We start from the raw sequence: 26,252 nt of genomic DNA, 5'->3' as shown, positions 1-26,252 counted from the left end.
GCTGAGGAGGCTTCAGCAGTGTAACTGCACATGCTGATTGTGTGAAGGGGCTTCAGGATGATAAGTGGCCCGTCAGGAGGGGGGAACCCAGCCTGCTAGGGCACAGGAAGCTGGGGATTTCCCAGTCAGAGGCCACTCTCCATGTGTAAAAAAACAGCTCTGGACCAGGACCCAGAGGCCAATCCCTTCTGTAGGGTCAGGGGCTGAGACTGGGTCCAGTTGCACCCAGACTTCTCATGGAAAGGGTTCAGGAAGAGGATCCCATTGGAACCTCAGGGTTCAGGCAGAGCAGCCCTGTGGGAAACCCCCAGATCAGCTACGGCACTGGGTGCCCACAGTATCCAGGGCATCGGCAGGACTTTAAACCAAAGCAAATCTCCTTTGGCCTCATTTGCCATCCTGCAATGTTTGGGAGGGCTGTGGCGGGCAGCACCGGGCACTGGCAGTGCTGGCAGTGTGTGGCACAGCTGACAGCCGAGGAGGGAAGCACCGTTTTGGGGGAACACAGCACCTGGCGCATCTGATCTCTTGAGCGCTGCTGCCTGCGCTGCTCCAGCAGCGGCAGTGATGTGGTCAGGGCTGCTTGGTGAGCCCCCCAACAAGCATCTGAGTTGTCAGCAGCTGCCAGCTCTGGCACCAACAGCCAAAACAGATCAGCAGGAGTTGTTTTCAGCAAAGAATATAAAAAATATCTGGAAACAAAAAGAGCACCGACCAGTCAGAGGATGGAGTTTCCAGATACACTCCGCTGTGATTGGTCCGTCCAGCTCCACCTGCTCCCACGGAGATAGGGGTCTCTGTCTCCTGACACGCCAGCTGAATCCCATCTTCTTCCAGGAGGGGACCCTCATCCTCCTCACAATGGCAGCCAAAGGCAGAGACATTTGGCAGTTGCCCACCACTCCCCTCGCCCACTCTACGTCACGGCCTCCAGCCCCCACTTCTGCCACCACAGCTTCATCTGTGGTGGACCCCGACTTCTACCTACACCACTGCCTCTGGCTCTCCTGTGGGTTAAATATCACCCCCCTCCTCTCACATTTCTAGACTATCCTAAATTCTCTTAATCTCCTTTTTTTTTTTTTGAGGAGGGGGGGGTCTTGCTGTCAGCTGGTAGATGGTTCCCTACCCACCTCCCATCACCACGGAGGAGAGTGATGTCCCAGCACCCAAATTATCACCAGGATAAAATAACCTCTGGGATCGGGGAGTCTTGGGTGACTACCATAGGGGAGATGCCGTGCGGGGCCGGTGCGGGTGCGGAGTCGGGCTGGACTCGACCGCAGGTCGCCTCCATCCCGGCCTCGCACCCGCCGCCCGCACCGGCTCCGCACGGCGTGGGCGGGAGGCATCCCCGTTATTATCAACCGAGCCGCGCCCCGCAGCTTTTGTTCCCCCGCAACTGGTACCGAGGGCGGACCTGGCTCCGGAGAGAATAAACGGGCTGAGGAGCACGGGGCGGAGGAGGAAGGGAGGTGTGTAAACTTGGTGGAGGAAGGAAGGAGGGAGGGAGGGAAGGAAGAGATAAAGGGCGGGCGAGTTAGGAGGAGCTGTTTTGCATCCCTTCACGTCAGCCCTGCCTCATTCCCTCCTTCTTCCTTCCTGCGCACCCAGCGCCGGGCCCGGAGCCGCCGCCGCCGCCCCGCGAAGCCGCCGGTGAGTCCCCGCCGCCGAGCCGGGCCCCTTCCTACCCCCTCCTCTCCCTCCCCTCTCCCGGGGGGAGCCCCGAGATACCGACGTGTCGCCACTTTCTCTTTCGCTTTCCACCTTCTCGCCGGTGATAGAGACGGGAGCGATGGCGGCGGGGGGCGGTGAGGGGGTGGCGGTGCCCTCTCCGCACGTGGGGCCGCTGCTCCCCCCGGTCCCCCCGCACAAGTTTCTCCGCAGCCGCTCGGAAACTTTCTCCGCGGTGTCGGAGACAAGCGAGTCGCGGGGGCGCAGCCCGGGCCCGGCCGCGGGGTCGGTACCTGTTGAGGGAGGGAAGGCGGTGGCCCCGTGGGAAGCGGCACCCCCGGGCCGGGCTCGACGGCACCGGGAGCGGCTTTGCCCACGGCGGGGGCTCTGGGGAGCGCCGGGGAGAGAGAGAGAGGGCAGGTTGGGTGTCGGGGTGGCCGCCAAGCGGTATCCCGGGGTGCTCTGACCCGGCGCGTCCCCGACCCGCAGCGAGGGGGGGTAGAGGGTCGAGGGTCGCCCGGGCTGGCGGGCTCAGGGCGCTGCTGGGGCCGAAGCGGCCCGGGGGAGAGGCTGGGGGGAGTCACCGCGTGGCCGAAGTTTAGGGACAGTTTGTAGGCGAAATGTTAAAAGTGCCTCCCCCCTCCTCTCCGCGTTCGCAGCAACAAAGTGCCCGGGGGGGAGGTGGGGCTGCAGTGCCGGAGGAGGATTAGGGGTGGTGTCCCTAGACCGGGCAGGTCCCACGTCGTGCTCTCGGTCGTGGAGGTGCCCCTAGATTCCCCCTTTCACACGTCTTCCCCCCCCAGCTCTGAGGGAGGGTCTCGAGCTGGGGGACTGGGAGCCCCTTTGTCCTGTGTGCCCCTGCAAGGGCCAGCAGTCTCTGGGACTCGCTGTTAATCAACAGGATGCGGTGGCTAAATTAGTTATAATTAATTAATTAGTCAGTCATTAGTAGCTTCTTTGTAAGCAGCCTGTGTGGGCAGAGGAGGGATGGGAGCAGAGGGCAGCATCTCGGGGCCTGCCCCCACCCGATGGGTCTGGCTCCACAGCTCCCCAGCACCGCTGGCTCCAACGCCTCGGCCAGGGGTCCTGCTCCCTCCCCACCACACTGCTGGCTCTTGGCAAAGGAGCCCCACTTGACACCACTGTGTGTGCACACACACAGCTGGCACCGTTGCACCCTGGTCTGCACAGATCCTCTAGGCTGGCCACAGCACTTTAACAAATACATCTTGGTCTGGAGACCCAAGGCCCTAGACCCACAGTATTCGGAGGGACACCCTCAGAAGTCACAACAGGGGCAGACACCTCAGGGTCCCCTTTGCACTGAGCTCCAGCAGCTGTGGCAGTAGCGTCTCAGCAGCGCTGTGCACAGTCCCTTCTGCCCCACCCGCGGGAGCAGCATGGGGCCCATCCTCCCCAGCAAGAGTCAGAGCCCAGGTCGTGGCCTGGCTGGGCTCCTCTTCACAAGCAGATTTCCACCAGCACCCCCTTTGCAGGGTGATCCCACTGTAGCCCTCTAAAACGCTGAATCAGATCACAGCAACTTGAGCTCTGCTACATGGCCAGAAACGCTCCCAACCTTAGCTTGGGAGGTGGCTCAGAGGACCAGAGAGGAGGGTATGGGAGCACGGTGTCTGAGGAACCTGGCTCCTCATGTGCCTTTTGCCATTGGCAGCACCTGCTTCAGTCTCAGAGAAAGGGCTTTTTAGTTGGTTTTATTGCACCACAATGCAAAGAAGGGTTTTCATTTATGGATTAGTTTAGGAAGTACCGTGTAGAGAGGGATGATGCCAAACATTGTCCCACTCTACTGTGCGTCTGGAAATGTAAAGGAATAGGCAAGATGGTGGTTTTGTAGTGCAAAGAAGGTACCAGCATAAACCCCTGTCCATGAGCATCTTGGCTGCACTCCTTTGCACTCACTTTACATTCACTCCTGTTGAGGAGCAGGCTCCAGTTCGGCATCTGCTTGGGCACTGCGGCCATCCTGGCAAAGGACTGCAGGTCCTGGTGGCATTTGTGTGTGGAGGGAGGGACAGATCAGCTCAGCCTGTCCAGGCTTTCCCTAAAACACCAATTTCTGTCAAAAGCAGGGTGCAGCAATGTGTGAGGAGGATCGGGAAGGGAGCTAGGGCTGGAGTGAGCTGATGAGAAGTGCCTGGAGTTGAAGAACTAGGAGGCTGCCACTCTTCCTGGCTTTGTTTCACAGGAGGAGCAGGATTCTCTCCCGCTGAGAGAATGAGCAACAAATGTACTTTCTTTCCCAAACTTTAAATTAAGAGAGAGGGAAACATGGTTTAAAATTCTCCTGATCTTTACTCTCAACTGTCTGCCCATCACCTGAAGTATTTCTAATGAAAACAGATGACACATGAGCACCCTGCCTAGAGATGCCTTTGTAAAGCCTGCAGCTTCCCCGTGCCCTTGTGCTGTCGCTGTCTGTCATTTCCTGAGCATTTGGACAATGTTCCCACTAAGTATTGCAAGGTTTTTAGGAAAGGAGAAGTGACTGGGGTGGGGGAGGCTTCTTGTTTTTAGATTCCAGGTCTCCTGGATCTCTGTGAATGTTCTAGAGTGGGAAGAAAATCTCCATCTCCCACCCATCCACCCTCCCTCCCTCCCTCCCTTCCTTCCTTCCTTCCTTGGCTACCTCCGGATTTGCAGCGGAGGAGCTGAGTGAGATGGGCAGTGTCAGGATCGCTCCCTGGTGTCCAACGAGGAAAAAACTTGCAGAAAGCTCATGTGAAACTTCACAGGAGTCCTGAGATAAAAGGGAGATAACTGGGTACTGGGCAGCAGCCAAGGCCATGCCGGGGGAGGATGCAGAATTAGGAGGTGCAGCAGCCCTGGGTCTGTCCGGGGAACTCGAGGGGTGAGGTTAAAAATTAACTGAATCAACCAAGAGCAGGAGCTGAGCGTTGCTACTGGCAGCTCAGGGGAAGAGCTTTGGGGAGAGCTGCAACTGGAAGTGCTGATAAGTGGGATGCTGCTGCCTGAGTAAAGCAGGAGGGAGGATGCCACTGGAAATGTGACCAAGTTTTCAGGCAGAGGGTGGTGCAGAGGTGGTTCCAGTGTGTGTGGTGAGGATGGGTCTGACAAACCCAGCCAAGTCTGTGGTCACACCCGATGTCCTGGGAGTGTAACGTGAGCTATGACAAGAGCTGGTGAGGACAGATGTGCAAGCAGACTGACTTTGGTAGAGAACATTTAATAACAGGGATTCTTACGGCTTTAGGTCAGTGGTGGCTGGAGCAGTGTGTGGTGGAGTGGGAGCAGTGATGGGGCTGCACTGCTGAAGAGGAGATGTGGGCTCTGACACAAGGATGGGCTTCTGGCGCTCAGAGGGGGCCATGGTGGGCTGAGGCCAAAGCTGGAGCAGGCAGTCAGAGTGTTGGGGGAAGGCTGCCCAGGGGCACAGGGGGAAGTGGAGGCGGCACCAACAGCCGCCTCAGAGAAGGGGGCTGGAAAGGACCAGGAATGGGTTGTTGGTGACAAACACACAGCTCAGCTCTGGCTGAAAATAGACTAAAAATAGACTGAAAATGGCACTGCTCAATGTTTCCCACTGCTGCCTCTGTGTGTGTGTGTGTGTGTCTGTGTGCACCTCGAGTGTGCCTTTGGGCCAGGGCTCTCGGGTTGTGGGTGCTGCCACAGGCCTGATGGATCTGCACCCAGCAGGTGCTGGGGTGAGAGACCCGAGTGCTGTGGCGAGGAAACAGCTTCCAGTGCAGCTCTGCTTTAAATGGACGTGGTGACACAGAGTGGATGAAATGAGGGGATTTAGTTAAAATCAAAGCTGTGTATTTGCCCATTTCTCCTCCCTGCCCAGCACATCCTGTGGGCCCTGTGCCCCGATGAACCGTGAAACCCTCAGCACAGCCTGGGAATGACGGGCACAAAGAGGTTTTGACTAAGAGGGAAGTATCAGTCAGTCCTTTAAAGGCTTCATCTCAGCACGTCACTTTGGGGAATATGTGTTTTAACTGGGAAGCAGCATGTGGACGTGTTCATTGTTTTACTTCCACATTTTACGTGTGTGAACCCGTCCTGCGCCGGCACTGTGTGTGCAGCTGCGCTCTGAGCCCTGCGCCGCAGAAGGACGGGGCATTTCATGGGGACTGCAGGCTGAGGCCACAAGCTGTTGGTGCAGAAGTGAAATCCTCAGGGCCTGCAGCTCACCGTGCCCCCGAAGCCTTTCACACCCTCCCTACAGGGTGCTGCCACCGGCACCTGCAGGCAGAGATGGGCTTTGCCTCTGTCAGGCAGAAGCCACCCTGGGCTGGAGCCCGTGTCCTGGGCCACCCAGCGAGGGAGAGGAGGGGGAGGATGGGCAGAGCTGCAGGAGGAAGGGCGCTCGCTGGCTGCCTCTAATTTTATCTTTCCTGTTCCTCATAGCAGCGTTGTCTCGTGGCCACACGCCACGGTGCTGGGTCACTTCTCCCCTCTCTGCCCTGGCTCCTGACATCCCAGTGCTTGTATTATCCAGCTTTTAAAGAGCTCTCTGTCCATTCTCTGCTTTTCCTCTCACATTTGTAATTCTTTCCTGGTTGGTTTTAGCTTCCATTGCCCCCAGTCTCACACTCCTGTGCCGTGGCCACTCTCCCTGGGCCCTGCCTCCCCCCGAGGGGCTGGGTAAGGCTGAGCAGCCCCCAGCTGCGGGTTACACTCTGCATCATGGCATGTCTCAGCACCTGCCAAGGCTGGAAATGCAGGTGCAAGATGGAGGACAGTGTTGGGATATTCTCCCTAAGCGAGGTATTTGTCCAACACTTGATGCTGTTCTTCCTCTCAGGGAGAGGCAAGAGGTGCAGGCCCCTGACCTGCCACGGCTTTGGCATTCTCTCAGTCCCCTCACCGAGTTTCCCTCTGCCCCCTCCCCTTGCCAGCACACAGCACTGCCTCAGTGCTCCCTCTGCCCGCCTGTTGCCGTCTGCAGCTCCAGGACAGCCTGCGTGGGGATTTTGGCTGTACTATGTCCTGTGGAGCAGAGGCAGCAGCGGGGGCAGGTGCCTGCCCACAGGCAGCGCTGGGCCGTGCCAGGGCAATGCTGAACGTGGCTGGGGCTGTCAGAGCTGTCCAGGGCCAGCGGCTGCTTTTGGAAAGCGTTGGTTGGTTGGTTGCCGGTCAGGATGGGTGCTGCAGGGTCCTGGCTCCCCTTCCCTGCCAGGAAACACATCTGTGGGGACTGGGGTGCTCTCCTTCCTTGCAGAGGACTTTCTGCTCTCGAGCACTGACACCTCAGTCATCTGAAACAGGGGCACAGTAAATCAGAGCTTTAATCTCCCTGCTCTGTGCCAACCTCAATCCTTTTGTTTTTGAGCTGAGTGAGAGGTGCCATTTCCAGGCACTGGATGACCTGCCCTCCTTGATTTGCCCCTTGGCTTTGCTCCTGAGCTGTCGGTATATATTCATTGTGACTGTTCAGCGTTTGCCCTTCATATTGGCTCATGAGCCCCGTGCCTGCTGCAGGCAGAACAGCTCCTTACGGGCTCCTGCTGCTGCCCAGAGAGCTGCACACCCAGGGCTGGTATTTGCAGGCACAGGTGTCCTCCAGAGAAAAAACAGCTTTCTAGGAGATGGAGCTGTTGGCAAAACTGAAAGAGCCCCTTCTGTCAGGGCTGCCAAGTGTCTTTGCTGCATTTCATGTCGTCCTTTGCTGTTCTGCACCTCAGCTGCTGAGCACAAGCGTGCAGAGGCCATCGGGGTAGCACAGAGCTGGGCTGCACAGAGCACGCCTTTATTTACAGAGGCTCGAGTGGTTTGGTCTCAGCTTATGATTATCAACAAGGGACACATACAGGCAAATTATTTCAACAGCTGAATATTCTGTGTATTTACGGGGCTGTAAGAAGGAGCAGTAAGAAGAGAGAGTGCAAAGTACGGCAATTAGGCAGATTGTGGTGGCGGTGGGGACTGGGGCGGGTCAGGCAGACCTGGGTGCGAGCCGGCCCGAGCTGCTGCCAAAGCAAAGGCTGAGCTGTGGACAGACCAGCCCTGGGGATGCCTCACAAAGGGTTTATTAAGATGAGTAAAAAGTGCAAACGCTGATACCCTCCTCAGTCATGGCCAGTGTTTGCCCACTGCCTCTTCCCTTTCTTACCCACCCGTGAGCACTACCAGGCAGGGATCCCTTCCCTCCATTGCCCACAGCAGCCCCCGGCCCGGGCTGCTGCCTGTGCTGGCTCCTTTGGCAGAGATCACTCCCATGGGCTCCTCACAGATGTGTCTGAAGTGGAATGAAGAGTAGCTCAGCTTAAGGAAAAACAAAAACTTCCCCAGCTTCACTGTCTCGTAGACACTCAATAGTCTGAAGTTACATCTGCAGCCTTTCTCTTCTGAAGCACCCATCCTGTGGCTGCTGTACGTTCGTTATGCTTCGTGAGGGCAGACACAGTGCCTCCTGGCTTGAAGAGACACTTCCACATCAGTCACTGAGTTTGTGGGCTCCAGTGTCCCTGTCTCGCTTTCAGTCTCCTCATCTGGGTCAGGTAGGACCTTCCTGTGCTGGAGGGATTTGTCCTTTAATGACAGTTTGATATTTGGAAACAGGCTCTTGGTGGTCCCCTGGTGCAGCTGCTTGGGGCTGGAGGCCTGGGGACAAGCTGCTGTCCTGACCCCTGGAAAGGTGCTGGGGGTGGTTGTGGATGGGGCTAGTGTGTGCAGAGCAGTGCTTGGAAACCTCTTTGCTGAGCTTTGAGACAAAGTGAGAGCAATGTGAGTAGTTGGTGACTGAACCCTGCACAGACAGAGGCAGGAACAGCCTCGCTGCAGCCAGGGCTGTGGGGGGTTCCCAAGCCATGGGGTACCAGCAGGACAGAGCTGCCCAGCTGCTTAGAAAAGGATCTGAAACATTTTGCATCTTGTGGATCTGAGACTAATGTGGCATTTGCAGCTGAGCAGTCAGTCTGAAAGGGTGCAACACATCCAGTAATGATGATATCAGAGGAACCACACATGGGACGTTCCCAGGGCCTCAGCTCCTGCCCGTACCTCTGCCCACCTGCTGCGGGAATGTTCCAGTTCTCCCTCCTCCCTTCACCTTGGGCTGTTGAACGTTGCACGTGACATGTTTATTACTTAACGTTTCTTTCCCCATGGCTGGTGCCGCCTGTGAGTCCTGCAGGGGCAGATTTCATGTGTGGGAGGCTCATTCCTTGAGCTTTTAAGCTGTGGGGTCCTGTGTTGCTCCACAATCTGCGCTGAGGTTCCTGTCCACGCTGGCCTTGGGCTGTCAGTCACCTTCTCCCCCTTTCCAACAGCAAGAGGAGTAATGTCTGTCCTGGTGCTGGAGCTTGTGAGGAGTGTTTTCCCACCTTTGCTCAGCACATGGGAAGCTTTAGCTTGTCGGCAAAATCACGTGCAGTCCAGGGCATTCACCTTCCTCCCAGCTTTTAACCCTCTGGTTGGAAATTTCTGTCTGCTGCAGACAGGTGCTGAGACACCCCCTGATGCAGAATGTAACTCCCAGCTGGGGACAGTCCTCGTGTCCCTGTTTGTTCTCACAGCCCAGCACAGGACAGGGCTGGGGGGAAGAGGCTGGCTGTGCCTACTGCCTGCCATCCCATGGGCAGCACTGCCTGTCCACGCAAGCTCTACACACAGGGGATGTAAAAACTATATCCCCAGGGCTAAGGGCAGTGGTGTTTTGGGAAGTGAGACCGTCTTTCCCCTGTGTGGGTCTTCCCTCGGTCCTCCCACCCCCAGGGTCTGTTTCATGTCCCATGGCAGCTCCTGTTCCTCTTGGGGCAGCCCACGTTTCCTATTTCTAATGGGTTGGTTGGTTTTCCCCTTTTAACAGCCAGCCAGCCGGGTTGTACAAATGAGGATGCTTGAGCTAAGGCTGGTGTATCAGTTCCTCTGACCTCCAGCCGTGTTTTATTGCTTGGCTCTGAGATCCCTGCAGTTTGTGACCAGCTGCTGGCACTGGGGGCTACTGAGCAGGAGCCATGCAGGAGGTCTCGCCTCTCACTGCCCAGCTCACTGCTTGCAGGAACCTGGGGTGCTCGGTGGTCCCCTACCCTCCTGCTGGGCTCCAGCTTCAGTGTTTGCTCCTCACTGTGTGTTTGCCCTCCCTTTGTCCCACGTTACAATGCCTCTCTCCTTGCTGTGCCTTCGTTGGCTCATCCTCATCCCTGGGGGTCTGTCACCCCCCACCTGCACTGGAGATGCTGAGCAGAGCAGGACAGGGATGGGGTTTGCAGACCCAGTGTAAACCCCATCTGGCCTCTCCTGGCAGGGCCCTTTGCTCATGCTTTCATCTACAGAGGGGTTTGGGGGTTGCAGGGCAAGGAGGGGCTGCACCCTTTGCCCCCAGCACCCACAGCACCTGGCTCAGAATCGGGTGCCCGCCTTTGCGTCGGTCACAGCCGTCCCTCGTCTGGCCTTGCGAGGTCTGGGGTTTGACCCGAGTCTCTGGCACCGGTTGCTTTCCGTGGCTGCGTGTGCTTCTACAGCTCTGTTTTCCCTGGGTGTTTGCTCTCTGGTTTTTCCCAGGGGCAGCGTGGGGGCTTTTCATGGAGGGACTTTCTGGGCGAGGCTGGTCCTCCCAGCACCGGCGCAGCCTTTCCTTTGCCTTTCTCACGTATCTGCATGTGTGAGTACTGGGAGAGGTATTTTTAAAAGTAGCTCGGCGTCTCTTTCAGGGAGTTAGCAAAGAGCAGATTTATTTTCTGCTATGCTGAGAATTAACTCCCCTTTCTTCCTCTTCCCTCTGCCCCCGCTGGAAAGAGAGAGAATGCAGAGAAGAAGAAAGGATTTACATTGTGGTGGTGATTGGCGCAGGCTGTGAATGAGAGGTCATTTCATCTGGCTGTTTCTTTTCAAGCGCTCTTTTTTTCATGCACACTGTATTCAGGCTGGGAGCATTCTTTCTTTTCAAAGCTCCTCTGTCTGTCTCTCTCTTCCCCCTCCTTTATTTTTCATCCCTTTTCTTTACTTTTGCTGTCTTTTCATTCTGTTTTTCTCCACCCCCTTGGGGCTCCATTTTTTTCTTTCCCTTTTCCTCTATTCAGTTCCTTTTTTCTTCTTGCATCTTTTTTGAATAGCTCTTCTATTTTCGGAGAGGAAAGGGACTATGTCGGAGAGAAGTCGTTGCAGCAAGGAGGAACTTGAAAGTCTTTCTTTCCCTGTTTATTTCACTCAAAAGCAAAAGCTGTTTTCCAAGGGAGAGCGAGGTTTCTGAGCAGAGCCTTTGAAGCAAGGCTGGGATGGCAGCGGGGCTGGCTGGGGTGGGATTTCTCCCTGCTCCTCAGCACGCCACAAACACCATCAGTCCCAAACTGCTGACAAACGCCCAGAGCCCTGTAAATCTCAAAGGGGGGACTGTGGGTCTGGGCTGTTTCAGTTGGGGTGTGAGTGCTTGTGCCATGAGAGAGGGGTCCAGGCAGCAGCAGCCCTTCGGCTCCAGCCAGGCTCAGCCCTGGACGCTGCTCATCCCACACCTTCAAACACTCGTTACTTGTATTTAGTGGCTATTTCTGTCACTGGTGCTCCTGTGTGAGCAAAGGGCAGTGTTTTGGGGACACGTTGTGACAACCAGCTCTGAAAGCAAGATCCAGAGAGCTCTCTGCTGTGATGCGTGTCCCTGTGAGGCGCTGGGAAGGAGGTCATGGGGACAGAGGGGCCACGTTGGTGGTGTTTTGAGGGGGGAATGTTGTGCTCAGCCATGGGACGTGCCAGGGAGTAGGGCCAGATCCCTGGGGTGCCACAGAAAGTGGCTGCATTTGGGTCTGATGGACACGGGGCATCAGGGTGCTGGGTTTTAGTGGAGTCAAGCCCTTCCACAGCAGGAGAGCAGGAAGGGTGTTGTACACATCCATAAGGCCACAGTGATTCCAGTGGAGTCTCAGTGGAACGTCCTGGGCAGCAGGACAAGGCCATTCCCTGGATGCAGTTCAGTGTCAGCAACAGCTCCCCATCAGAGCTCTCCTAGCAGCTCCGTCGCCCTGCTTCGAGAAGAGCTGCTTAGGTAGAAGGGCTGATAAATTGGGCTTAAACCTTGCTCAGCTTAGTCTTCTAAAGAAGAGCTGCTCTTGTGCCATGCAGCAAAGCGACAGACTTCCTGAAGGGAGGCAGCTGTGGGGGTGATGAGATTTCCCCAAGTGCCTCTGGCTTGAGCAGTGCTCCAGACACCGACCCCCAGCAGCATTTGGTTGCTTGGGCTGCTCAAGGAGCAGAGGTGTTGCTCTCCCTTGGCAGAAGCACAGTGCTGGCCTCAGCATTTGCTTTGGCTCGGTGCATCCCTGTGCAGCAGTTTGCTAAGAAGACTTCTGTGGTGCAGGGAGGGAGCCCATGGCAATGACCCAGCCACAGTGGGCTCCTCACATGTCCTCCCTGGGCCACTCTTCATCAACCCCATGGCCAAACTGATGCCATAGGACTGATTTTCAGAGAGCATCCTTTCCATGTTAATTTTAGTCTCCCCTGGTTGTTTTCAAGTGAGGTAGAAGCTGAGGGCTGATCTAAGCCACACCAGCAGGCATTGGACCGGAGCCACTGGCTCTCTTCTTGGCTGTGTTAGAGAGGGGCAGGAGGACAGGGCTCAGGAGCAGCAGGTGAAGCTTCACCCAGCAGCCAGGTCCTGCAGGCAGCTCAGCAGGTCAGGCAACTCAGCGCCCAGTCCTGACCATTGGTAGTGTGAGGGGAGAATTCTGCTCCCCCTTTGAAGGGCTTTGGAGGAAGGTTGGAAGGGCCCTGCCAAAGCACAGTGACTTTGTCCTCTGCTGGCAGAGGGGCACGCTGGGGCCCAGGCGTGGGCAGGGGTCCAGGCAGCATGGGTGGGCTGCAGCAGGAGTGGGAGTGGAGCTGGTGGCACCATGGCTAATGAAGAGTATCGTTTTTAAAGTGAGATTCAAATAATTGTAACCCCGAGACAGAGAAGACATTGGAGGAGATGAAAAGGGAGAGAGAAAGAAAGGAAGCAAAGGACAGAGGTTTGGAATAGAGAGGGAGATTAGGAGATAGATAAAAGAGAAAGGAGAAAGATAAGAGGGAGAGAGGGGACAGATCTCAGGCGCGAGATGGGCGTTGCCAGGGAAACGGGAAGAATGAGGGAGAGACTGAGGGATGGAGGATGCTGGGGGCGGGGAGCACGATGGAGGGATGGAGGCTCGGTCTCAGGCGGAGGAGAAAAGTGGTTTCTCGTTGTAAAGGGAAGCTGGAGCAAGGTGTCCTGGTTCAGCATGGGTGTTGTTCTGCTGGGAAGCTGCAACAGCATTTGGGATCACGGCTCCATCCCTCAGTGGTGAAGGGCTGCAGCACCTGCTGCCCCGCACAAGCTGACCCCTCTCACCCTGGGTGCCTGTCACCTGGAGCGTTTCTTGCCCAGTGCAGGGAGGCTTTCCCCAGAAGCAGGGTGCTGTCCTGTTGCCCATAGCTGGTCACGCACATGCATCTTCTTCTGGAGGGCTGGTGGGAGGTGAGAGAGGATCCGACCCAGGAGGGAGGAGAGTCCTTGCCTATGCCTTGGTATTTGTATTCCACTTCCAGATGCAGCTGCTGCATTTCAAAGATAAAAACTGAGTGTGTGGTGGTGAGACCAAGAGGGCAGAGCAGCGACCTGTTGCAAGGGGAGGATGGGCCGTGCCAGAGCTTGGCCAGTGCCACCTGTGCTGGTGCCAGCCTGGTTGCCGTGTGTGCCTGTGCTGGGCTGTGCTCAGTGGGCAGGGGACCTGGGATAGTGATGGGGGGACCCGGCAGCTTCGTGCTCTGAACACATCTGTTCTGCAGAAACACCATCGTTTCTTTGAGAAACATTCCTTCCCTTCCAGAGTTTGCCAGTAACCCGGTGGCTGTAAACATTGATAATTGCTTCTGACTGAGAAGTGATTATGAATTTGTTCATGGCTGGGGTAAGTTTCAGTGGAGGAAACCTCTGCAGGTCGACTGGGGACGGTTTAGCGGGGTCTGACAAAGTGGGTTCCTCACCTTCCCCCAGGCAGTGTCTGTCCCACCGACCTGAAATTATCAGTTTCCCCAACTCCCCTTTCAACCTGACCTTACCAAGAAGCTAAGAACTGTAGGTTGTGTCCTTTCTTCAAATAAAACCCCAAAACCCCAGCGCCGCCCATTCCCCACCCAGAGCTGCTCCACGTACAGGTGCCATCACGTGTGTTCCCTCGTCAAAGCGTTTCTGGGGCTGGAGGCTGTGGCTCCACTTCCCAAGCGACTCGTCGTAACGAGGGGCTTTCTAGAGGAGTTGCTAACAAAAGTTGTCCTGAAGCCATGGTCCTGGACAGCATCTGCTGTGGAGACATGGCCTGAAGGAAGGTACAAACTGCTTAGAGTTCTTCCACACGCGGCGTTGTCTTGGGTAGCAGCAGCCCAGCACCTCGGGTCCCCCTTCCCACCTCTCAGGGCTCTGGTTCCTTCCCTCTGTGTTGAGTGGCAGGCAGGAGGAGAGAATTGGTGCTCTGGGTCGTGCCAGGGGCTGGGTGGCAGTGGCTGACGTGTGCTGTGCCCCTGCATCCCACAGCCCTTGCCCTGTGCAGCCTGGTGGATGTTTGGGTGATGATATGGTGGGATAGACTGTCTTGCACCAGGACCTGTCGTGGCCCCACAGAGCTCGGGAGATCCCACACGTCCCTTTGTGCTCAGCCCTTAGCCAAGCCAAGGGGAACTCGTCAGTCCTCAGGTGTGGTACAGCACAAGTGTTCTGGAGCAGTTTTAGGAGTAATTTTAGTTGTGATTTTCGGAGGGGGAAAGGAATATTTCTCTTGCTCATATTTTTTTAGCGGCTTTGTGTGGAAAAAACACAGGAAAGGATGAAAGGCTGGTTTGTCCTTTATTAAATTTAGATGAAAGCTTCTTTTAAGAAGAGATACAAAGTAAAATCAGAGATGTTCTCACAAATGTTACAGGTCTGTTGATCAGCCTTTTTCCGTTAAAAGTTGTTGAAAAGTTTTCACATCTCCTCCCCTGACAGGATCATCCCCATGTGCCCAGCTTGTCCTCTTTAGCCCTGTTTCATACTCAGGCTTGACACCAGCATCTCGTGAGCTTTGCATAATGCCCTCCAGAGCTGTGGGGCAGCCCGTGACCACCCCCCCTTGCCCTGGGCACTTGTGGCAGGGGGTCACACCAAAGGGGTTTGGCAGCCCCTTGGCCCCAAAGGTGCAGCGTGTCCCCAGGACAGGCAGCAATAAGATGAGGTCGTGCCTCATGCAGGTTTGAGGCTGAGGAGCTTGTAGGGAAACATGCTCTGCCTGCCTGGTTGGGCCACTGGTTTGCTTTCAGGGGGGAACAAGTCGTAAAGGTCCTCCTGGGTTGCTGCAGGGTTTGTCGTACAGCCTGTAGGGCCGAGCACGGGCACAGAGGTGAGATAAGCTGCCACTGGTACCTGCTGGGCCCTGGCACCCGCTCCTGTGCCTGCAGGTACCCTCTGATGGGCCAGAGGTACTGCAGCAGTGAGGAGGGCTCCCACGTCGCTGGCAGAGCAGGGTCACAGCTCCTTGGGAAACTTGAGGAAGGTAAATGTCACAAAGCCTTTGGGTTTTGGATGCCCTTGAGTCCCTTTCTTGCTGGCAGTGCCGGGTGAAGCTCAGTGATGGTAGCACTCGCCCAGCTGCAGAGGGTGAGAAGGGTGTTTGATCAGGAACCAGAGCCTGGTAGAAAACAGGGCTCTTGGCCGTGGGTAGTGCTGCAGCAGAGCAGAGGCACCGAGTGGGGTGTTGGGGGCTGTGGCCCTGGCAGATCATCACTGTGGGCAGTCAGTGGCACTTTGTGTTGCAGTTGATCCTTTTACTGTGGTTCCTACTGTCAGATCAAGGCATAACTTGTCTATGGGCACAGGTGAGATTCCTCATGGACCAGATGTAAAGTTTTTAGGCTGCTCAGTTTAAGATTAACAAGAGTCTCATTTCCAGAGCTGCCACGGCAGTGCCTGCTGTGGCTCAGCAGCACCAGGCTCTGGCAGAGGGGCCGGTGCCGCAGGGTGGTGGGTGAGCTGAAGAGTGAAACCAAGGAAGTTAAAACAGTGAAGGGAAAAGTGTCCAGAGACTGACAGCTTTTAGCCTGGTGCAGTGACTGGAAAATCCAGAATCCAGCAAGAAACATACTAGGGGATGATGAGGCCATTGGGCAAAATGCTGCTGCAGGAGGAGGCATGTCTGGTGTAAGAGGCTCCAGGTGAGAGTCAGGGTGGTCAAAGATGATGCAAGAGAGGTAAAGAGAAGTAAGGAAGTGAAAGCTGTGTAAAAATAATCCCAACATATTTTAAGTGCCTAAAGACAAGGAGGTGAACGAGGAGCTGGAGGCTCTGTGGCAGCAGCCAGTGTGCCAGGGCTGGGGTGGGCAGGAGCCGTGTGGATGTGTCAGGGCAGAGCCCAACTCTTCCCAGCTGTGTTGAGAAAGAGAGGAGGAGAAGAGAGATTGCACCGAGACAAAAACCTCCCAGGAGTGGGAGGAGAAATGCTGAAAGAAAACTGAATTTCACAACCCCCAGAGGAGCGGGAACGGGAGCCCGGCAGCGGCCCCACGGCGTGCTGTGCACCGGCAGCGCCGGGAACGGGAGCCCGGCAGCGGCCCCACGGCGTCCTGTGCACCGGGAACCGGAGCCCGGCAGCGGCCCCACGGCGTGCTGTGCACCGGGAACCGGAGCCCGGCAGCGGCCCCACGGCGTGCTGTGCACCGGGAACCGGAGCCCGGCAGCGGCCCCACGGCGTGCTGTGCACCGGGAACCGGAGCCCGGCAGCGGCCCCACGGCGTGCTGTGCACCGGCAGCACCGGGAACGGGAGCCCGGCAGAGGCCCCGCCGCGTCCTGTGCACCGGGAACGGGAGCCCGGCAGCGGCCCCGCCGCGTCCTGTGCACCGGGAACCGGAGCCCGGCAGCGGCCCCACGGCGTCCTGTGCACCGGGAACCGGAGCCCGGCAGCGGCCCCGCCGCGTCCCTCGCTCCGGCAGCGGCGGGGGCACGGGGTGAGGCGGGAGCAGCTCGGCACACGCGGCTGCCGGGGCTGGGCTCCCCGAAGTGTGCCCGAGGAGCTGCAGCGGCCAGCGGGAGAGGTACTCTGTGACGAGCGGGCTGGAGAGCACCCGCAGCCGAGCCAAAGGGGCGGATTTCAGCCCGGAGGCGGGTCCGGTTCCCAGCGACGGCCCGTGGGCACGAGTTCCATGAGAGAAAACCTGCCAGGTACAGCCACGGGAGGGGTCTGGAGGCTCGAGCTGGTGAGGAAGAGGAGTTGCTCTTGTGTTGCTGCCGAGACTGATGTTAAGATCATGTTTAATTTGTTTTCTGGTTGATCTGAGAGGTGGGACGGGGGCACGAGCTCAGCACAGGAAAACAGCGGCTGGAAAAGGGGATTGGGGGAGTCAGTGTGTAAAGATACAGAGAGAGAGCAGACCCTTCCCTACAAGGGATCCTGGGGCTGGGGACAGAGAATCTGGGAAGCTGCAGAAACGGTGCAGGACTGCAAAACCAGTGGTTCCAAACATGGGTGCCAGCAGCAGAGCAGGGACCCCAGCCTGCAGCACAGCTGGGCACTGCCTTTTTACAGTCGTACTCACAACTCTGGGCACTGTACGTAGGGAAACAGATGTGGACTTTGCCCCCAGCAGAGAGGGAGCCGAGGGGCAGGGCAGGGAGGATGGGGCGAGCGGGTGAGCAGGACACCAGAGCTGCTCCATCGCTGCTGGCTGTGGGCAAGGTGGAGAGGAGAAGAAATCAGTGTAGTGGCAGGTTCTTGCATAGAATTTTTTCCCTGTAAAGTTGTGAATTTGTTGAAAAAAGGGGTGATGTCAGCAACTGAGAAGGGATGGGGTAAGAAAGGGCTTAACAGATGAGCAGCTCTTGCCTGGTGCAGAGCCGAGTGACAGGAGGGAGAAATAAGGGGGTCACCGTGAGAAGTCAGCAACATAACTCCTGCACAAGCACTGTCCCTCCATCTGAGGGAGCAGGACGCTGCCAGCCAGTGTGCACAGAGCTCTGTACTGAACCCAGCTGTGGGGTGATGGAAAGCTGCTGAAAAGTTCAGTTTGTGGGTATGGAGAAGAAAGGCACATCTGGGATTGCACACACAACTCGAGTGCAGCTGTGGGGGCACTGAAGGAGCACGTGGGGTCGTGGGCATGAAGGCAGGAGGAAAGGAGATGTTTGCAGGACTCGGTTGGAAGGGGGAGAGGTTCAGTTTAAAGCTCAGCCTGGCATTGTTTGCTCTTTGTGGGGTGGAAGATTGATCAGAGTGGGGCTTGCCCAGCTCCTCCTCTTACCCTCAGCCTACATGCTTGCCTCTCAGGCCGTGTGCCCATGGTCTCCTTTCCCCACTGCGTCCCCTTGGCAGCCCAGCCGGCACCTCCTGCTCACGCATTTATTGGGGGTGCTATCACAGCAGCACAGCCCTTTGTAACGCTCCCAACAGCCTCTCTCTGCACAGAGGGATGGAGTTTGCATGTTGGAGCATCCTTACAGCGCTTGGAGACCCAGCCTGGTGCTCTGGTGCTGGAGCAGCGCTGGGACTGTTGCTTTGCCGAGATGAACTGGCAGAATCCTCCCTTGCCGCCCCTGGGGCTGGGGAGTGTGCCTGGTGCTGCAGCTCCCCAGCCCCCAGCCTTGGAAGGGTGAGACTTTACAACAGCTCAGCTGGTGGCGTTATGTCAGCACCGGGAAGAACAATGTATTTGTGCTTGTTTTCCTTCCCCTGTCCTCTCTGGCACAGCCCAGGTGAGTTGGGGCTGGGCAGGTGCTGCTGGGACAAATTCCCTCACTGTGTGCCAGGCTGAGGAGGGTTCAGGCACTGGGATCTCCCTGCGACTCCTCAGGAGGCTGAGATCTCAGCCTGGGCTTGGGGTTCCGGCGTGCAGGGGCTGTGTGAGCCCTGTCTGGGTGCTCTGTGTGCCTCAGCCCCAGGCATATGTTGCTTTGCTTCACCCGGGAGCAGTTGCTTCACGCGGGACCGGCTGTGGCAGGCCTGGGCTCCGCTGCAGCGCTGGACCTGCCGCCCCTCCGGCTGCTGCTGTGGCTTCTTGAGCAAGATCGGAAGCCGCTCCTGGAGAGCAGAAGCTTGGGCAGTGCTCTGCACCCTGGGGGTGGTCAGAGTGTTTCCTGGGGGAGCTGAAATACATGACCCAACCTCACTTGCCAGTGTGTTGGGAAACAGCGTTTCCAGCCCGCTCTGCAAGACCCGAGGGGCTGAACAGGGAAGTGAGAGTGAGAAGTGAAACAAAAGCATCTGTCCCGCTCCCCACTTCTCTCCCCGCGGTGCCAGGAGCTGCTGTGGCCTCGTGCTCTTGAATAGCAAAGCTCCATCTCTTGTGCAGCAGGGCTGGCGTGTTTGAGGGAGCAAAGAGGGGTTTGTGTGACGCGAGGCTGTTACTTTCATTCTGAGACACCAGAGTGGAGCTCGTCCCCCGGGGTGCCCCAAAATAGGGATCTACCGTTTACTTTCTTCTAAAAGCCTCTGTTTCAGGGTTGTTTTTCTTAAGGCATATCAGCACTGGTCTCAGGAGCATACGTGAGTGTGTCATATGTGCAGTTTCCTTGTCTTGTGGTGCTTGTTCTCAGGGCAGAACCCCAGAGCTGTGCTGCGGGGATACAGTTGATCCTCTGCAGTGCTGGAGACGTGGGGACAACAGTTGGGTCCTGTCTTGTGTCCCCTCTCCCATCCTGGGGGCTGCCCAGGCCGTGGGATGCCCTCAGGTTGTCCTTGCATGGCCATGGGGAGCAGGAGCCAGCGGTGCCCTGTCCCAGCCGGGCTCTGGGATGACAACAGGAGGAAGGGAGAGTGTGTGTGTGTGTGTGTTGGCTGCAGCCGGTGGGATGTTCGCGGGGGGCTGTGCACAGCTGCGTGCTGAACCCAGCCGGGGCAGCAGGAGGAGGAGGAGGAGGAGAATGGAAACGCGCTTTCGCACGGCAGCTGCCTGGGCGATGGGCCCCGGGGTCGGTCAGCCTGGGCTCCTCCCCGTAAAGGGAGTATGGGGCTGGGGGTCCTGGCGGGTGAGGTGCGGCCCCGGGGCCGGGCTCTGCGCGCCGGCAGCCGCCTCCCGGATGCTCCCTCCTCTTCCTCTGTGTCTTCCTCCCTGACCTTCCTCCCGTTCCTCTTCCTTCTCCTGCCACCGCCCTCCCCCATTCTGCGCTTTGTTTTGCTGCCTTCACACTCCCCCTCCTCCTTCCCCTTCCCTCCCCTCTTCCTCCCCTATCCTCCCTCCCCTCTTCCTCCCCTATCCTCCCTCCCCTCTTCCTCCCCTATCCTCCCTCCCCTCTTCCTCCCCTATCCTCCCTCCCCTCTTCCTCCCCTATCCTCCTTCCCCTCTTCCTGCCCTATCCTCCCCCCTACTCTTCTCCCCATCCTCTTCCTCCCTACATCCTCTCCTCTCCTCCCAGCTCCCATACCAGGGGCTGGAGGTGTGAGGGGTGAAGCTGCTCCCTTTATCTCATCGGCAGCCTCTCTGTGACCCCCAGAGCCCAACCTCTGGTCAATGGCTCTGAGCAGCTCCTCTCCCTCCTGGCTGCCATGGGGAAGGGATGCCCGAGCAGGCTGGGGTGCTTGGCTGGGCCCCTTTGCCTCCCTGAGCAACGGGAGCAGCTGGAGGGTGCTGGGGACCAGGGGTGCTGGTGTTGAAGGTGCTGGAGCTGCTGATGCCATGCTGTCCCCTTCCCCAGCGGGATGTGTGTGCTGTGGCCGAGTGTTTCGGTGCTCACAAGCAGAGCTGGCAGGAGAGGATGCCCTGGCCACACTCAGCAGGGTCGTGTTGGAACCAGCAGGAGCAGACACTACCTGTGGCTTTGCCTGCAGTGGTGTGTTTCCAGCTGTGCATTTGCAGCTGTTTGTTTGCAGTGGTGCATTTGCAGCAGTGAGGCCGATGCCCTGCAGGCAGCACTCCTTGTCCCTGCAGCTCCTCACAGGTGCCTGTGCCCAGGATTCACTGCCAGGAGCTCTGGGGTATGTGAGGAGCCAGACCTCAGGGCTCAGCAGCCTGGACAGAAAGGCTGGCAGCAGACACAGAGCTGAGCTTACCCTCGCTGGTGCCTCCTGCAGCTGAGACCCTCAGGGCCTCAGCACTGCCCTGTCCTGGGGCATCTGGTGTCAGGGACCCGCGCTGGGGGTTTGCTGGGGATGGTGGTAAGGACAGGGGTGACGGCTGGAACGAGCCTCTCGCGTCTGCATCCCCAGCTCCTGCGTGCTGGCAGGGGCAGCAGAAGGGCTAACGCCTGTCTCTCCCTCCCCAGCCATGACAGCGTAGGCAGGCGGCCGGACATGGAGCGCTTCACGGAGTGCGGGACCCAGACGGACGCGGTGGTGGTGCTGTCCTTGGCCCAGGCCGCCGTTCTGGGTTTGGTGTCCGACAATGAGCTGCTCGGGGCCACCGTCAGCCCTGACGGCTTCTTCCCGGGGCTGGGAGGGGACCCTCCAGACGCCGCCAGCGCGGAGCCCGAGGGCGAGTGCCGGCTGGAGGGGGACGGGCAGGCGCCGGGCGACGGGCAGGAGGAAGACGCCTTGGAGGCAGAGTCCTCCCTGGAGAAGCACGCCCGGAGGAGAAAGCGGCCTCCCGTGAGGCTGGTGCCCAAGGTCAAGTGTGAGAAGGCGGAGGACGAGGTGCTGTACGAGGTGCCCGTCCCTGGCGATGAGGAGGGCGAGAAGCAGCAGCAGGGCCGCCCGCCCCCCGGCCAGGACCCTGACCAGGAGCAGATGGTGCAGAGCAGCGCCGTGAAGATGATCGACCTCGGTGCCTTCGGCAGGAAGCCCCGGCGCCTGCGGCACCTGCGCCGCCACACGTGCCCGGAGCCCGAGGACCCTGACCCATCCGTGCTGGCGGCCGGCGGCACCGCGGGGGCCCTGCAGACTGAGTGCGCCCTGGAGGCAGGCGCCCCATCCCCCGGCGAGGAGGAGCCCCCCGCACCGGCGTCCCCTGAGGTGGTGAAGAGCGAGCGGGGCTTGGCGTGGCAGGAGCCGGGGGAGCTGGAGGGGGAGGCGGGGGGCGGCAGCAGCGAGCACAGCAAGAAGGCGCAGCTGGACCGGCTGGACATCAACGTGCAGATCGACGACTCGTACCTGGTGGAGGCCGGGGACCGGCAGAAGCGCTGGCAGTGCCGCATGTGCGAGAAGTCCTACACGTCCAAGTACAACCTGGTGACGCACATCCTGGGCCACAACGGCATCAAGCCCCACTCCTGCCCGCACTGCAACAAGCTCTTCAAGCAGCCCAGCCACCTGCAGACCCACCTGCTGACGCACCAGGGCACGCGGCCCCACAAGTGCGAGGTGTGCAGCAAGGCCTTCACGCAGACCAGCCACCTGAAGCGGCACATGCTGCTGCACACCGACATCAAGCCCTACAGCTGCCGCTTCTGCGGCCGCGGCTTCGCCTACCCCAGCGAGCTGAAGGCGCACGAGGTGAAGCACGAGAGCGGCCGCTGCCACGTGTGCGTGGAGTGTGGGCTGGACTTCTCCACGCTCACCCAGCTCAAGCGGCACCTCTCCACGCACCAGGGCCCCACGCTCTACCAGTGCCTGGAGTGCAGCAAGTCCTTCCACTACCGCAGCCAGCTGCAGAACCACATGCTGAAGCACCAGAACGTCCGGCCCTTTGTCTGCACCGAGTGCGGGATGGAGTTCAGCCAGATCCACCACCTCAAGCAGCACTCCCTCACGCACAAGGTAGGGGCCGGGGCGCGTCGGGCACCTGAGGGGTGCTGCCCTGGTTGTGCCTGGAGCTGTGCTGGCTCCGGATGCAGGTGCTGGGGCTCTGTACCCGGGCCCTGGAGAGGGCTGGTGTGGGTGGGCAGCGTGGTTGGCGTTTGCCATGGCTGATGTTTGCAAGGGGCCATTGATTAGCAGCACAAGGGCATCGTTACAGGCAGGGGCCTGTGGGCTGCCCTGTGCTGGCCACCTTCCCCACACAGACCCTTCTTGGGTGCTGCTTGGCAGAGCTGCTCTGACTCCAGCAGCACTGTCCTCGTTCAGCAGCACTGACCTAGTATGTTCCAAGTGCTGCAAATGCTTTTGCAGCACAGATGAGAGGATGGTGCCCGGGGCGAGGCAGGAGCAGGATCCTTCCCGCTACAGGACCAGGCGTGGGAATTACAGAAGGAGCAGGGAGAGGAGGGAAGGTGCAGATGAGCTGATGGGAGTAAATCTCCCCTCCCATTCCTTCAGTCCAGCTTACCAGCAGTCCCCAGGGTTCAGCATAGTGTGACAAGCCCATTCCTTGCCCCTTGGGGAGCGCAGGTCCCTGCTCTGCCCATTGCCCAGCATCACTCGTGCTGCAGCTCCCACAGGGTCTGTTCAGAGCTCCTGAGCACCCCAGTAGTGCTGTGTGAGAGCCGTCAAGGTTCAGCAATGCCCTCTGCCTGTGGCTTGGCAATGCCCCCTGCCCACAGCTCCCTGACCCTTGCAGGGCGTGAAGGAGTTCAAGTGCGAGGTGTGCGGGCGGGAGTTCACGCTGCAGGCCAACATGAAGCGGCACATGCTGATCCACACCAGCGTCCGTCCCTACCAGTGTCACATCTGCTTCAAGACCTTTGTGCAGAAGCAGACACTGAAGACCCACATGATTGTGCATTCACCAGTGAAGCCGTTCAAGTGCAAGGTACCGTCGGGAGGGTGGAGATCCAGGGGAGGTGGGGAGCCTGGTGTGCTGCCATCAGGAGAAAGCCAGCCAGGTTGGATGGAGCCCTCAGGAAGGCAGTTTTGTGATGCTCCCTCTGTTCACTCGGGCAAACAGCTCATGCTGATGTCCCTGCTCAGAGCTGCACAGCACCAGGCATGCCGGAGTTCCCAGCAACACTCACACAGCATCCCTGGGGCCTCCCACTGCAGCGGCAAGGAGGGAAGCGGCCCCATTACCCCTGGGAATGGGTGGGAGTGGTGGGGGACCAGGGGTGAGGCCCACTCTGGAAGGGGCACACGGGGGGCTCGGGCTGACACCCACCGCTGCCCACAGGTCTGCGGGAAGTCCTTCAACCGCATGTACAACCTGCTGGGTCACATGCACCTGCACGCCGGCAGCAAGCCCTTCAAGTGTCCCTACTGCTCCAGCAAGTTCAACCTGAAGGGCAACCTCAGCCGGCACATGAAGGTGAAGCACGGGGTGATGGACATCAGCCTGGACAGCCAAGGTGGGTGCAGGCAGTGGCCAGGCCGTGTCTGCCCTGCCACAGCCACTCCCGGCTCTGTGCCCCAGGAGCTGGGCTGGGCTGTGCCGCTGGCACCCTCGGCTGCAGGAGCTGAGTCAGCTCAAGAAACTTGGTGCAAATGCAAATAAGTAAATTTCATAAGGAATAGGCTGAAACAAAGAGCTCCCCACAGAGCCCTTGAGGCCTCAGCATCTCTGCACCGGATGGTGCCATCTGGTGACGCTGTGACTGTGATCCTGGTCAAAGGGTTTTGCAGAGTAGGGGTTTAAGTGCCACTGTTAGTGCCCTGGCTGCGCCTCTGCACCTGCCCAGGGTACCCCTGGGGGGACAGGAGATGCTCCTGCCACGTGTTCCTGACAGAACCAGTGGAGATGCTCCATCAGTAGCCTCGCAGCAGGACCACTCCACTTCATACAGGCAGTGCTAGAGACAAGCTCTGGCTCTTTCTTCCCCTTGGGTTTCCCCAGTCGCTCAGTGCCCACCATGAGCATGTCCTTGGGGCACCCAGCAGGATTCCCCCCTGCCTTCCTGCCCTTTTCCCTTCCTCCCACTGCAGGCACCTCCCAGCTTGCCAGGCCTCAGCCCATGCCCATGCTCTGCACTGCCATCCTCTTCTCCCCTGGCCTCTGTGATGGGATGGGTGCTGCGGACCCTGCGTGTGCCACAGGTGCTGGTGGGGGCCAAGCACGCAGGTGCCAGCTCTCTGCCCCACTGCAGTGTGTCAGGGACCCCCTGAACTGAGAGCACCCAAGGTTGACCCAGTTGGAGTGGAGCTGTAGCTCTTGGGCAGCTTTGGGCTCTCAAGCCAAGCTGCCAGAGGGATGCCGTTGGCTCTGGACCTTCGTGTAGGTCCAGCATCAGGTGTCCCTGTGCTGAATTCTAGATTCCATGATGGACCTGGCTGGGGCTGACCACGCCGAGCTGGATGGGCAGCAGGAGATGGATGACTTCGAGGAGGAGAACTCTTACGGCTACGGGGAGGTGGGCAACCCTCCGGATGAGCACGCCCTGACCGAGCAGGCCATGAAAGAGATGGCATACTACAACATGTTGTAGCCCAGGCTGGAGGACGCTGCCGTGGCCTGTGTGGACTTGGTGTGGTAAGAGGAGGTGCTGCCGGTGGGCTGTGGCACCCGGCCGGACCCATGGGACCACCCTGGGAGAGGGGGGCTCCAGCTGAGCTCAGTGAAGGAGAAAACAGGGATGGCCAAAAGCCTTTGCCGGGAGGGAGGCAGGAGTGGGAGCCAGAGGTGGCACAGGGCAGCGGTCGCTGGTGCAGCTGCCAGAGCCTCGGTGGAGCTCTCGCCACCGCTGGGGCGCTTCCTCGTTGCTGTGCACTGGCTGCCGCAGCAGCCCTGCCCGGTGCTGGCCTCCCTCGCTCCGCTCCTGCCCGTCCTGCCGTGGGGCCCAGCGGGCCCCTGCCCCGGCCGCCCTCGAAGCTGCAGGCGGGAGAAGGGCTGTCCCAGAAGCTGCTGAGTGTTACTCATTACTCTACCTCCTGGGTCCTGCCCCACGCCGTGCCGGGGCTGCAGCCCAGCCAGGCCCTGCCCCCTCCACCCGGTGGGGCAGAAGCCCCCTGCCCGCAGGAGGGGGTGGGTTTGCACCCCTCGCTCTCGCCAGACAGCCGGGAGCCGTCCCGCTCGCTGCGGCACTGCCCGCGAGGCGGCACGGGCAGAGCTGCGGCGACCTCTGCCAGGCCCCGGCGCACAGCCAAAACAGAGTATTTTCGTACAGCCTCACGGCAGAGCTCGGCGGCGGCTCAGGGCAGGAGCGGCTGCAGCGAGCGCTGTGTTTAAAGGAAGGCCAAGCCCTGTCCAACGTGAGCAAATGATGGTATTTTGAAAGTAATTTATTTTTCTCAGACGTGCCGCGTGCTTGGATTTATCTTTTCACTGAGTTCAGTTTCCTTCAACCAATGTGCTTTGTAAACCCGTGTGACGTGTGTGGTCTGTGCGTGGGGAGCGGCGGGGGCTGCGCCGGGGCTCAGGGGGCTGAGGCTCGCAGCGGGGGCCGTGGGGCGGCCAAGCAGCGGCCGTGCCACAGGAACGACACTCCCTCCTTCCCCGCCTTGCTGCTCAGGCTGTGGCTGGGGAGGGGGTTTGCCTCCTCTGCTGCTGGGTGCTGAAGAGAGACAGGAGCTGGGGCAGCCCTGGGTTGGGGCTCCCTGTCCAGCCTTTCCCCCCTCACTACCGAGGCCAGGCAGCACTGACAGTCTTCTGTGTGTGCCCAGCACCAGGCAGGGTCCCAGCAGGCAGCAGGAGCTGAGGGGGGCCACAGCAGGCCCAGGACCCAGGCTGCAGGTTGGGACCCCCAAGCTGACAGCTGTGGCAGGTTCCTTGAGGCAGGGCACCATCTGCCTCATCCCCCCAGCTCTGGGCTGGTTCCCAGGCTCCCGCAAGGCACGGTGCCCCCCAGCCTTGCCATCACCCATCTCCCTCCCGCGCATCCTCCAGCTGTGGGGTAGGATGGAGGGGGCCACAGCACCGGCCAGCCCTGGGCACCCCCTCCCCA

At 59.0% G+C, this 26,252-nt stretch overlaps 1 protein-coding gene across 3 annotated transcripts; it reads left to right on the top strand.

The window, feature by feature from the left end:
* The first annotated feature begins 1,568 nt into the window (after positions 1-1,568).
* On the top strand, positions 1,569-25,670 carry ZNF710 (zinc finger protein 710). 3 transcript variants are annotated; one of them, XM_061999539.1, is made up of 5 exons: positions 1,569-1,656; positions 20,835-22,263; positions 23,003-23,194; positions 23,549-23,723; positions 24,625-25,670. In XM_061999539.1, the coding sequence occupies exons 2-5, from the start codon at positions 20,863-20,865 to the stop codon at positions 24,795-24,797; spliced, it is 1,941 nt and encodes a 646-aa protein (XP_061855523.1). In that variant the 5' UTR covers positions 1,569-1,656; positions 20,835-20,862; the 3' UTR covers positions 24,798-25,670. The 3 variants fall into 3 exon arrangements, with proteins under 3 accessions (XP_061855523.1, XP_061855525.1, XP_061855524.1); XM_061999541.1 differs by lacking the exon at positions 1,569-1,656 and adding an exon at positions 8,071-8,162; XM_061999540.1 differs by lacking the exon at positions 1,569-1,656 and adding an exon at positions 16,334-16,802.
* The last annotated feature ends 582 nt before the right edge of the window (positions 25,671-26,252 follow it).

This window comes from Colius striatus, chromosome 7 (genome assembly GCF_028858725.1).
Source record: "Colius striatus isolate bColStr4 chromosome 7, bColStr4.1.hap1, whole genome shotgun sequence".
Classification (NCBI taxonomy): Eukaryota; Metazoa; Chordata; class Aves; order Coliiformes; family Coliidae; genus Colius; species Colius striatus.
This window is presented reverse-complemented; position numbering and strand designations above follow the sequence as displayed.

What these genes read in the sequence shown, in the direction of transcription:
- ZNF710 (XM_061999539.1), top strand. Translation starts at nt 20,863, where the DNA reads ATGGAGCGCTTCACGGAGTGCGGGACCCAGACGGACGCGGTGGTGGTG. An exon ending in AGCACTCCCTCACGCACAAG is followed by an intron (nt 22,264 to 23,002) that starts GTAGGGGCCGGG and finishes TGACCCTTGCAG; the next exon opens with GGCGTGAAGGAGTTCAAGTG. An exon ending in CATCAGCCTGGACAGCCAAG is followed by an intron (nt 23,724 to 24,624) that starts GTGGGTGCAGGC and finishes GCTGAATTCTAG; the next exon opens with ATTCCATGATGGACCTGGCT.